This window comes from Lolium rigidum, chromosome 1 (genome assembly GCF_022539505.1).
Source record: "Lolium rigidum isolate FL_2022 chromosome 1, APGP_CSIRO_Lrig_0.1, whole genome shotgun sequence".
In the NCBI taxonomy this organism is placed as follows: Eukaryota; Viridiplantae; Streptophyta; class Magnoliopsida; order Poales; family Poaceae; genus Lolium; species Lolium rigidum.
The window spans coordinates 10,014,009-10,026,579 of record NC_061508.1 but is presented as its reverse complement, the minus strand read 5'-3'; the positions used below and the strand labels follow the sequence as shown (position 1 = coordinate 10,026,579).

General features: G+C 44.0%; 1 protein-coding gene across 1 annotated transcript; it reads right to left on the bottom strand.

Annotated features, from left to right (window-relative positions):
* Window positions 1–8,615: 8,615 nt before the first annotated feature.
* LOC124703841 lies at window positions 8,616–9,187 on the bottom strand. Its single transcript, XM_047236084.1, has 2 exons — window positions 9,056–9,187; window positions 8,616–8,934 (listed from the first exon to the last, which is right to left on the bottom strand). Exons 1-2 carry the CDS (start codon window positions 9,185–9,187, stop codon window positions 8,668–8,670), a joined length of 399 nt encoding a protein of 132 aa, XP_047092040.1. The 3' UTR covers window positions 8,616–8,667.
* Window positions 9,188–12,571: the final 3,384 nt, after the last annotated feature.

Sequence of the window (12,571 nt, the reverse complement as noted above, 5' to 3'; positions counted from 1 at the left end):
CATATCACACATGTTTCAATGTTTCGGTTAATACAATTATAGCATGGTATATAAACATTTATCATAAACATAAAGATATATAATAACCACTTTTATTATTGCCTCTTGGGCATATCTCCAACAGTTTCTGTGTGGGAAGCGATGGTTGTTCTTCCATCATTTACTTAGGAGTAGCTTCCAAATTTTGGGGAACACCAACCCATGATTGAATCAAACAATGACATGATAGGGTGCAGTTGATCCGTTGCCTCATATACTCATATACTCAATCCGTGCACATTAATATGGCAAAGATTATTTTTCTAACACCCCCTTAATCAAAACGTGTACAGGTTTAGATTACGCATAATTTCTCTAGAGTGTGTACCCTTCAGGTGCCTTTCACGTCTCTCATATCTTCCCTCCCGTAGCTACAATGATGCAGGTGAGCACACAAACACTATAGACTCGGGTTGTTGTCGATGTGTCGATGTAGGCGTAGCCGCGATGTCAAGGTAACCGATGATACAGTGGCCATTGTCGACGTAGTCATAGACGATGTAGTACTCATCGTAGTCAGTATAGCCGCAATCGCTGGAGATGCAAAACAGTGCACTTCTTTTTTTATGGAGCTGCAGTTGTAGAAGAGACACCTTGCGGATGTCAGAGTGTGCGTTCCGAGTCCTAGTTCTGCCAAGACTGGAGGAAGCTCACCACACACAATGTTTTGTCAGAACCGTGTGAGTCCTATCGGGGCTATTATAATAGTGATGCTAGTTTGTCGATGTAGTCTTAGTCGTTGAACGCGGTCGATGCGATCGTCTGTGTCGTGTTACGTCTTGCAGTAGTAGGACGTGTGTCCATCCTTGTATATGATGTTATGGGGACGGTGTGTTGACGAGGGTATCGATGAAATCCATGTTGTTATAAACCTTGGCGATGATGTGTCAGAAATATCGGAGCAGCGTGTCGGTGATAATACATTGTTTGAAGGCGCCCTTCTCGCGATAATGGTGTCGAGGCCATGCTTGTTTTACTCATACATCTTTATGTCTCTATGTAGTTGTTCGGCTCGATATTGGTTTGTTCTTGTGTACTGTCGTGTAAGAAGATATTGGTTACATACCCACCAAGATATACGTGATGGAAGTCTCCAATATTCCAGGGCCGCAGTAGGTAAATCTCTCTAAGAGCATCCCTAACAGAGCCCGTAAATCACGCTGGAACCGTATTTTCCGGCTGATTTACGGGTTCAGATCGAAAGTGGCGCAGAACAGAGACTAAACTCGCTGCCCGACCCGAAAAACTTTTTCAGGGGCCCGAAAAATTTCACACTCTATCCCTATTAATACAGACCGAAGGATGGTTTACAGGCCCAAAACTGAACAGATTTCTCACCGCTCCTCTAGCGCCGCCGTTCGTACAACCGCCTCCAGCCGCCGATTTCTGGCTGCTTTGCTAAAATTGTGAACCATCGGTCAGACATCATGTCAGCCTGCTCTAATTCCAACCATGTCTACGTCAATTTCCGGCGAATCTTTTCAATATAGACTAATTCCGGCGAGGCAACACAACAAAAGCGTACAAGTGCATATTCTAACAAGCGGCGCGATGCATGCGAGCTAGTCTTACATGGGAGCTAGCTAGGTCTAAATATTTGGTGCTAATCATCTCCCGATTGATTCACAAATATCTAATCGATTCCATAACTAGCTAGCTAGCTGGGTGATGCTACTATTCTGATTGAGTTTGCTAGCTAGGTGGTGGCGGGTGCTGGGGCGCGGGCGGCGGGAGGGCGCGGGGAGGCCCAGCCAAGGGCGCGGGCGGCGGCCGCGCGGGAAGATCTAGGCAGCGGCGCGGATAGTTCTTATGAGGAAGACGATGGCTTTTCGAATATTCCGTTTTTCAATTTTAGTTTACAGTGTATATTCTGCGCCAGCTGTTTTGTGACCCGTAAACACATTTTCGGAAGACCGAATTTGAGTTTTTATATTTGCACTTTTACGGGCTCTGTTAGAGATGCTCTAATGTTTCAGGCCATGTGGGCGAGAGAAGCTTGGTGTCCTGGTTGGTCGAGTCCTGTGGCGACTCCTCCTTCTATGGCATACTCATTCCAAAACATCACTAATGAGACGTAATATTCAGTTTGTAATCATTCTGCATAGCTAAGTAACAACTTAGAGTGTAAGTATTTCTAGATAAACTTTGAAGCTGATTGGTAAAACTTCACCTTCCGATCTCGTAGGAGTAATCTATTTCCTCAAGTTCCGCGTTAGCTTTACCAACCTTCTTAAAATCACTGAATTTTGTGCTCAATATAACTTGCCGCTGAGACTGATTAAGGATCAAGAGAAGGATCAAGAGATAGCAGTAGTACATTTGAATGACAAGACTTTTCCCTTATCGCGTGGAGGAGACCACCAATCCAGCACATCATCGCTCTGCCGCCGGCTCACCCTGCCGTCTAGCCATAAAAAAAGTTGCGTCGAGGAGCAGAATCGCCGAAGCTGCTGTCACCTGCCGAAAAGACGAGGTGTTGCCTAAATGGGAGCTAATTACACTTGAGGTCCAGGAACTTGTATAGCATGTGAAGGTTTGGTCCTACTACTTGCAAACCGTGAAGATTTGGTCCACAAACTTGCGTCGTATGTGAAGATTTCGTCCTCAGATGCGGACTGTGCCTAGCTGGACTCCGAATCGGGTGGCCAGGTGGTTTTTGTCGCGTTGGTAATTTTGCAAATACCCCCCTGGAACTAATTCATCGGTCAGTTAAGTCCTCCCGCGCGGTGGACAGGTGGTTTAATATTTTATCTGTTTTTTTTTGGAGCAAAATAATCGGCGCGTGTCTTCTTCCTCGTCGCGCACGCGCTGCTCCTCCCGCCGCTGCTCCCGCCGCTGCTCCGCCGCTGCAGCCGATGGATGCGCCGGAGATTCGGGAGAGGCTCTGGAAGGATGATCCGCCACCGTATGGTACGCCTCGCCGTCCTCGATCTCGTCTTCTCCCTCTGCTTCTCCTCCTCTGCTTCCCGGCCCGCGGAGCTGTTCTTGGTGAGGGTACCTTAGGGACGTAGTGCTCCAGATTTTTTGCGACGAATCGATCCGTAATGAACGACAATGTCGTCTGAGGCAGTTATCGCTCACAGGTGAGGTGCATTGAGACAGTTCTTGCTTGTTGCAGTTAGGCGGAAAAGCGGACACTAATCTCGTTCAATCCGAGAATCATGACTTGTTTTGGTTAATTTGCTGTGATAGATATGTTAGTTTGATTCCTTGTCGTGGAGTAGGAGTAAAAAAATTCAAATTTAGGCTGAATTGTGCAAGTGTTAACTCTGAATTTTTGGTGTTCATAGTGTCATGTTTTCAGTTAAAGTCAGTTAGTGTTGCCTCTGACAGCCAAATGGAGATAGACATGGAGTACATTGCTAACACTCATATTAGAAGAGGAACATTGCAACAGACATATGACATTGGCAAATTGAGATACAAGTGCTAGAGTAACAACATGACAACAGCAAGTGCAAGTGCTAGAGTAACAACATGACAACAGCAAGTGCAAATTAACTTTGAAACTAAGTAGGAATAGATAGCACATTACTGTTTCTTGCAACTCATGCTGTTGGACACCTTCTTTGCAAACCCTTGGATGCCTTTCTTTATCTTGCACAACATGACAGCAGCTAGCATGGACTCCTCTTTTTTTTTAGGAACAAATAAAGGATCAAATGCTAGTCTTCCAGGGTATTTAACATCTTCATCTGCAGTGGAGCCATACACTCTAGGTTGTTTTGGTTGGGTAGGCTGAGCAGAGGTTGTTATCTCAGACATAACATGCCTATTTGCAGGAGAGTACACCATGCCATGTCCTAGCTCTTCTAGGCCAGCTGCAGCATCTAGTTCTAGAGCTAGCCTATGTAGCCTATTCCTCTCTGCTGCTGCCTCCCTCTCCTCAGCACTTCTTCTGTGGTAGACTAGCAATTCTTTCTCTCTTCTTCTATATTCCCTTGCACTAGCACTTGAGCTCAACAATGGAGCAGAGCTGTTTCTAGAACCAGTGCTTCTTCTTTTCTCGTCAGCCCACTCAATGTGTTCCATGGTTGAGCTCAATTTGGCCAGGCGAGCACATTGTGGCACCCATATTTAAGGTGGATGTGCCAGGATCATGACAATGCTCACACACAAGGCAACAGTACTTTTAATGAGACAAGCATTGACAATTCAAATCAACTTGACATATCACTGTTGAATGATTCTTTGTCTTCTTCTTATTTTTTGCAGTAACTAATCCAAAGCTTGCTCCAAAGCTGTTTTCTCTGGAGGTGTGCCACAATGGCTTTTTCTGTGGCCTTGCAGAAAAGCTGAGCTATGTGGATGACACTGTCTCTGTATTTGACAATCTGCTAATTGATAGTTGGAACAACTCAACCCTTGATCACATTCTGTGTGTGCTTAATTGTCTGAGAAATGAGAAGGTTCATGTGTACTGGCTTTGCCCAGGTAAAGAGCTGATTGATGGTTTGGTCTCTCTGGTTACTGATGATGATTTGGTAGATATGAGAAGGGAAGCAAAAGTACATAAAACCCTGGTCATATTTGTTGATCACACAAATTTTATCAGGTTGATCAGGGCTGAGCTTGTAAGGGCTAGAGCAGCAATTGGTAGAAATGATCTTGTACTCTCTGAAGAAGCAGCATCAACATCAATTGTTGTAGCACAAGATCTTGGCCAGGAGTGTGTGCAGTCATGTGCAGATGATTCAGACAGTGATAGCTCAGCTGACTCTGATTTTTTTGACAGTGACTATGATGCAGAATCTGGAGATGATGATTTGTTCTTGGACAATGTTGACACTGATTTGCATGACAACAATGAGATTGTGCTTGCTCCTGACCTGGAAGATGATTCACAACTGGAAGACAGAGATCTTAATTTGGAAGAAGGAGAAAGACTGCAGCTAGAGTACAGGTTTGCTGCATTTAACCCTGGTGTGGACATGGAATCTCCAGTATTCAAAATTGGCATGAAATTTGCTAGCATTGAAGAGGCAAGGCAAGCAGTTAATGCATACAGCATCAGAGAGAGGGTGAAGACAAGGAAAACAAAGAATGATAGAACCAGGCTGCATGCTAGGTGTGAGGAAGGTTGTCCATGGAGGCTGAAGATAGGTTTTGATTTGCAGAGGTCAGGTGGATATGTGGTGACATCTTATGAAGGAGAACACAGATGTGAGAGAGTTTATGAAATGAGAACTCTTACAGCTAAATTCCTATGCACACAATTCATTAATGAATTCAGAGACAATCAAAAAATGGACCTGACATCATTTGCAGCAAAGGTTCAGAGAAAATACAACCTGTGCCCTGACAGGTGGAAGTTGGGGAGAGCAAGGAAGGCTGCACTGTTAGAAATCCATGGTAATGAAGAAGCACAGTTTTCTCTACTAAGGGACTATGGTGAAGAGCTAAAGAGAGCAAACCCTGGATCAACTTTCTTCCTTTCCACCAATTCTGTGAAAGAAACAGGGAGTGAAATTGTGAAGGAACACTTGGCAACAATGTACTGGTCATATGATGCTTGCAAAAGAGGATTTCTCAGTGGATGCAGGCCATTAATATGTGTTGATGGATGTCATATTAAAACAAGGTACAAGGGAGTGTTGCTTACTGCTGTTGGAATAGACCCCAATGACTGCATTTTTCCCATTGCCATGGGCATGGTGGAGGTGGAGTGCACAAGTTCTTGGGAGTGGTTCCCGACAACACTAAGGGATGATCTCAACATCACCAACACGGCTCCATGGACAATTATGAGTGACGGACAAAAGGGCCTCGATCAATGCAGTGGAGAAGGTCTTCCCAGATGCAGAGCACAGGTTTTGTGTGAGACATTTGATTCAGAATTTCCAAAAAGCAGGCCATAGAGGAGAGACATTGAAGAATGACTTGTGGGCCATAGCAAGATCAACTAATATTCCCAAATGGCAGAAAAACATGGAGAAGATGAAGGCAGACAGTGAGCAAGCATATGAGTGGGTGGAAGAGTTAGTACCAAACACATGGATCAAGGCATTCTTCTCTGATTTTTCCAAGTGTGACATGTTACTGAACAATCATTCAGAGGTGTTCAACAGTTACATATTGGCAGCTAGGGAGAATCCAGTCATTGTCAATGCTTGAGATGCTATTTTACAAGCAGATGCAAAGGAATTTGGCCAAACAAAGGGATGCTGCTAAATGGCATGGAAGGATTTGTCCAAAAATAAAGAAGAAACTAGACAAGCTTACTGAGTGGAGTATGAATTGCATTGTGCAAGCAGGAGGAAATTACCAATTCTCTGTGCAATCACATGAGCTAGAGAGAGCTTACTGTGTTGACTTGAAGGGTAAAACCTGTGACTGCAAGAGGTGGCAGCTAACTGGCATACCTTGCCACCATGCAATTGCTTGTTGCAGGACAGACAGACTAAATCCAGAAAATCTGGTCCATTCTTGCTACACAGTTGAAACATATAATAGAGCATATGGATTTAATTTGGCACCATTAAGAGGCGGAGTATTCGGGACAAAGTGGACTGTGCAGAAGTGCATCCACCTCTCTTCACAAAGGTTATGGGGAGGCCTAAGAAAAATAGAAGAAAAGCACCAGAAGAGAAGATGAAGAAGGGAGTGAAGGTGTTTACCAGGGCTGGAGTGCACATCCACTGCTCTACATGTGGTAAATCTGGGCACAACAAAAAAGGTCACATTAAATTTGTGCAGAAGCAAATGGCTCAACAGCTTGCTGGAATTGTTGAAGAAGATGAAGAATATGACATTCCTGACATAATGCTGGTAAGTACTTGGCACAAGACATTTTATTTCACAAACAACAATACATTGCCCATGGCTCTCTCACACACACACACACACACACACACACACACACACTACTGCATTGCTTGCTAGGGAAACACACACACACTACTGGTTCTTTAATTTGTTCCTAATCCTAGCCACCCATCTTTTCATTGCTCTCTTCACCTTGCATAGCACAATGGATTTTGTCACTTCCTTTTCTATTTGTGGAGGAACCAATGCATGCGGGTATTGTCCCTCAAGAGCTCTCTCCAACCGATCCAAGGGAGGGTAATCACCCGAGCAAAGCCTTTGATTCCTTGCCTCCCTAGGATGTAGCCCATCAACTCTTCTTGGCAGCTCATCCATGGATGGCATAGTAGGTTGACAAGCCCTTCCGGTGTTTGCTGGAGCATTAGGAGCAGGCAATGCCATAAACATCCTTCTAACAACACACTCACCTAGCTGCTCCAAACCAGGTAATGACTTCTTGCTCCATGAACTCCCTATTTCTCTCCTCTCGCCGATTGCCTCTCCCTTGCACTTCTTCTATGGTACACTAGAGGATGGGCACCTGCATTTTCTTGTGTCCTTGAACCGGTGGACCTGCGAGTGGACTCCATGCTGTGCCTGCTGAGCACATTAGCTGTTATTTATATAGCAAAAGACAGGTAGACAACAACTGAAAATAACAAGTTAACAGGTAAACTTCACAAGTTACTAGACAGAGATAGTGGAATCAGAATAATTTCATTGTATATGCACTGTCAGTCCATCACACTCACTCTCCAAAGAATAGTCATGCACTTGCTTGTCATGACATGCTTTATCTGCTTTTCATGCAGAATCTATTCCCTCAAAACCCTGATCCAACCCTGGACCCAAGCCACAGACAAGATCATATGGTTTATATGATGGGACAAGAGGTAATGTACACTCCTTCTATTACTGCTATTAATCCATGCTCATATGATATATTGGACTAACTAAAATTAACTGTCCAGGAAGCTACTCATGCACCAATTGCTAGAGCAAATGAACCATCGCCGGAGAGTGAGTTTGTTGTTAATGCCAGGGAAAGCATGCCATTACCAACGGGAAGGATGACTATCTGCAACAACTAGAGGAAGAGGAAGAGCAAGAGCAAATTCACAAAGAGGAAGAGGCAGAGGAAGGAACAGATCAACACCTAGCACAGATGCAGATTCAGCAAGAGGAAGAGCAAGAGGAAGAGCTACCAAGAAAAGAAGTGGAGATGCCAGCACAAGTGGAACTGCAGACCAACCTACTGAAGCACCACCAGGGAAAAAAAGACCTGCAGATGCTAGCACAAGTGGAGTACATGATACAGACCTGGAGATGCTAGCAGAAGCACAAGCTGTACTTGATACACCTGTTGGCAGAGAGAGGACAAATAGAGGATACAGAACAGGACCCGGCGGTTTCTACTACCTCATGTTTGGAGATGACAATCCTTTCCCCGATTTAAATGAGGAATATATTCCAGAGATGAACATTCCAGAGATGAATGTACAAGAGATGCAACTAAGCCAGAATGCACCATCACTAGAAGACATCTAGATGTGATTCATATTATCATAATATGGTGTGTGACAATTCCTAGAGAAGCATCATTTTTTGTACTTATTTATTTTAGATTGTGCTATGAATTAAACATGTTGACGAGTGGAATTGATGTAATTTGGATTTATAGCCATTGTGCTATCAACTATCGCCATGGAGGTATTGTGCAATCAAGTAATGCTTAATATCATCTGATATGCATCCAATTGCTGCCATTGATACATCACATAATTTTTATTTCACCAAAAACATGTACATTGGTACAAAAATGGCTCACACAAAGCCCCTGATGAACAAAGCAACAAGACAGTACAAGATCAAGCAAGAAGCTACAACTGTCAACATTATCAACTCTCTCCTATCTCTATTTCTAAGCTCTTGCTGGTGTGCCTTCTGCATTTCTTTCTTCCTAGATTTCCTTCTCTTAATCTCATTTTCCATTTCATTAAGCTTATGCACTAGCTGCTTATTTTCTTCCTCAATGTCTCTGCATTTCCTGCTTCTAATCACACCATCATTCTCCAATTGATCCAATGTTTCCTACGAATTTGAAAAAAACAAATTTGGTTCAGAATTGTGTGCACAATTTTGCTTCAAACAACAATTTAGGAACAGGGGAGGCAGAGAAGGGGAAATAGCCGGAGACGACGAAGAAAGTTACCTTTGACGGCGTGGCAGCACCTCTCGTCGCCGTGGGGTAGTAGACGACCGACGTCTCCTTCCATTCCTCCTCTGCCCACCTGCTTCCGCCACCGCCTCCGTTGAACTCACGGCCCACCGTCGTCGTCGCCATTGAGCTCCCTCGCTCGCCGCTGCTCCCTCGCTCCTCTCCGCGGGGCACCTCCCTCGCTCCTCTCCGCCGCTGCTCCGCTCCTGTCTCCGCCGACCAGCTGCGCCGCCGCTGCTCCTGTCGCGACGCCCGCCGCTGCTCCTGTCTCAACTCCTGTCTCGCAACCGCCGCTACCGACTAGGGTTGGAGATTCGTGCAGCCGACGCGCAACCAACGATCCAACGGCGGTTCAGACAGACTAGAAGCAGAGAAAATGGAAACATCAGGGGGTTATCAGAAAAACGTACACACGCCGGCGCGTCCAAAGTGCCAGGCGTGGATGACACTTGGCGGCTTCGATTGGCGAGGACCAGTGATGAGTCCGAATTGCAAGTTTGTGGACCAAATCTTCACGGTTTGCAAGTAGTAGGACCAAACCTTCACATGCTATGCAAGTTCCTGGACCTCAAGTGTAATTAGCTCCCTAAATGGAGGGTAAATAATTCGTTTCAAAAACTATTACGGATTTGGCTTGTAAAAATACGAAATTAAACTAGCATTTATTTTACAAGAACAAAACCTAAATTTGATAGACTTAACTAAGTGCAATAACAACAACTCAGATAGGCAAGATAGTCACAAGATATATTTTTCGATAAATGGAATATATTAACATCAAGAGATACCAATTACATCCAGCCTCTGCAACAACGCACCATCCCAATGGCACTACGGATGCACACAACCAAAAAAAGAAAAGAAAACTAAGAAACAAAAGTCCCAGTATCTTGGGCCTAACAACAGCAATATATCCACCGCCAAGACAACTCCTGAATTACAGACTCTCCAAAAACGACGCCTCCAAGAAGGGAACAGTGCTTAAACACCGTCGTCGTCCGATCAAAGATCTTAGGTTTTCACCCGAAGATAGTCCCCGCTCTCAAAACAATGCCTCCACCAAGGTCATTGCCAGGCACAACCAGTTAAGGCCAGACATTGAGTTTTCACCCTGAAAGGTAGGACTCTGCCATTCACCTGTGTTGTCGCCCCCACTTTCATACCACTGCTGTGAAGCCCGGAACACCAAGTAAGTCCCTCAACAGCGCGGAGACTTGAACCTCCCTTAGCTAGTCCTCCCCTCCAGCCTTCATGAAATTATCTTCTTCCGACTTTCATCATGGATCCATAGTCACTTGATGTCAACACAGAAAGAGTTTCGCGCCGCTCCCTCCAGAACCAATCGGTCGGAATAAATGCATAGGTGCGCACGGCCGAATACCTCCGATCCAGCAAACTCCAGGCAAAGCACTGTTACATTCGCCGGCGGAGCCTTCCGGAACTCAACCCACCGGCCAGATCACGAGTCCAGGCCTCGGTAGTCACAAGATATATGAACACAAGTGACATCAAGATATAAGTGCATCAAGCACGATGGCTATCACAATTAAAGTAAACTCGGGTATTGATGCATGTAAAATGCATACATGAACTTTGTCCTTATTAACATGAATTTCCACATATTTGCAACATATATGATGATAATACCATGTTTTACATTGATTTATAGGGATTTACCAATGATTCCCTTTATTTGGGTTATAACTCTGCAGAACAGGAAAACCCTGTTTTGTGTCACTTTCAGAGACCTAAGCAGAGTCAAATTAAACTAGAATTTCTGAGGGTCATTTTTCATCGGGAGAAGCAGCATGGGCACCTGAAGCACACCTGGAGGGTGTGAGGCCCAAAAGAGCACAAATGGCGCTAGCACCTTGCATGTGCGCGCCACCCCCTCTTTTTTGGTCGTCGATCGTCCAATCCGCTTGATTCTTTCGTCCACCGACGTATTTTAACCTAAAAACCACTATATATATAACCCCTGAGGGTTCTCTGGAGTAGAGCGCCGTAGAAATATAGAAACACAAAAACGAAGGCTGCAGCAGAGAAGATTGGATGGGGAAACTCCACCGAAGCCGCCACCAGAGGGATCTCCACCTTCTGCAACGTCTTCCTCATCATCACCATGATCAAGGGGGAGTAGTCCACCTCTGAACTACGGGTTTGTGGCCCAACATGATTATGGTCATATATGTAATTTCTATGGGGTGGATCTTTATTGTACGATATTATGCTATGAGATCTAATCATATTATGTGTGAGATGTATCTATAAATGCATATTATATACCCCGTTCTTAAGTATTGGTTCTGATCCAACTTGTATGCAAGAACGTGTGTGGGTGATGTGTGTGTGTTAGATGGAATAGCATGGTTTTAGTGATTGGATAGTGACAACAAATTCATGATCTATTATGGATTTGTCTTTTCTTTTGCTATATGACTAGGGATAAAGTGAATGCATGTGCTATGTTCATCACGTGACAAAAGTGGTAATTTGTTCTGTTCAAAGTAGGATATTTGATATTCAAACATTATGTCAAAGTACTTATGACTATTCTCTATTAATTCTTAATACAAAATTGCATGAAGTTTTTCTTTTCTTGTGGAGTACAAGAGATATGTGTCTCATCATCTCTATGTTAGAACGTGATGCCATATGAATGCGTATCTTACACATAATAAAGTTATGCTCTCTATCTCATTGATGAATTACTGTTATCCACTACAACTTAAAAGAGAGAATAGTCAAGTGAATCCATCAACCCCAGTCCAATTTTAATTGTAAGAAACCCATTTCATTGCATTTATCTTACTTTTGATTTGTTGCATCATTTTAATCTGTAAATACAAAAATATTTATCTATCTTGTTTGCACACAAAAACCCATAAACAATCAATCTTTATTGTTTTTACTTAGTTACTTTATTTGTTTAGATTTTTTACTCTAGTTACTACTTTATCTTATTTTTACTTACACAAAACCTTGTGCTTGACAACCACACGGTGGAGTTGGGGACACAAGGCTTTATTTTATTTTGCAGGATTGCTAGAAGAAGAGAGGGAGTGATAACTCTTTAATCCATTCCCCGAGAGTTCGATAATACCCTCGAGTCAACCTTGTGGGGAAAATACATTGCTGACACAACACTTTGCACTTGGAGTCACAACGTCATCAGGTATAGAGATAACACCGAGGCATGCAGAGATGAAGATGTAATCCTGTGTTCCCCCACACAAAGTGAGGTACGTCACGTTGGAGAGATGAAGGCTACCATGAAGGTCTCCCGAACACCACGAAGGCTCACCTTCTTCTCCAAGCCAATACCACGAAGTACAAAGGCCTTTCCCTTATGGCTAGCTTTTCCTCCACTCCACAGATGGAAAGATCCACAACCACTTCACAAGCTCCACGAAGGAGAAGCCCGAACCTCTTCACAACCTTCCACGAAGAGGTCACTCGAGCCCCAACCGCCAAACCAACTAGGAGGTAACTCTCAAAGAGTAACAAGCT

What these genes read in the sequence shown, in the direction of transcription:
- LOC124703841 (XM_047236084.1), bottom strand. Translation starts at nt 9,187, where the DNA reads ATGGCGACGACGACGGTGGGCCGTGAGTTCAACGGAGGCGGTGGCGGA. An exon ending in GTGCTGCCACGCCGTCAAAG is followed by an intron (nt 8,935 to 9,055) that starts GTAACTTTCTTC and finishes TCAAATTCGTAG; the next exon opens with GAAACATTGGATCAATTGGA.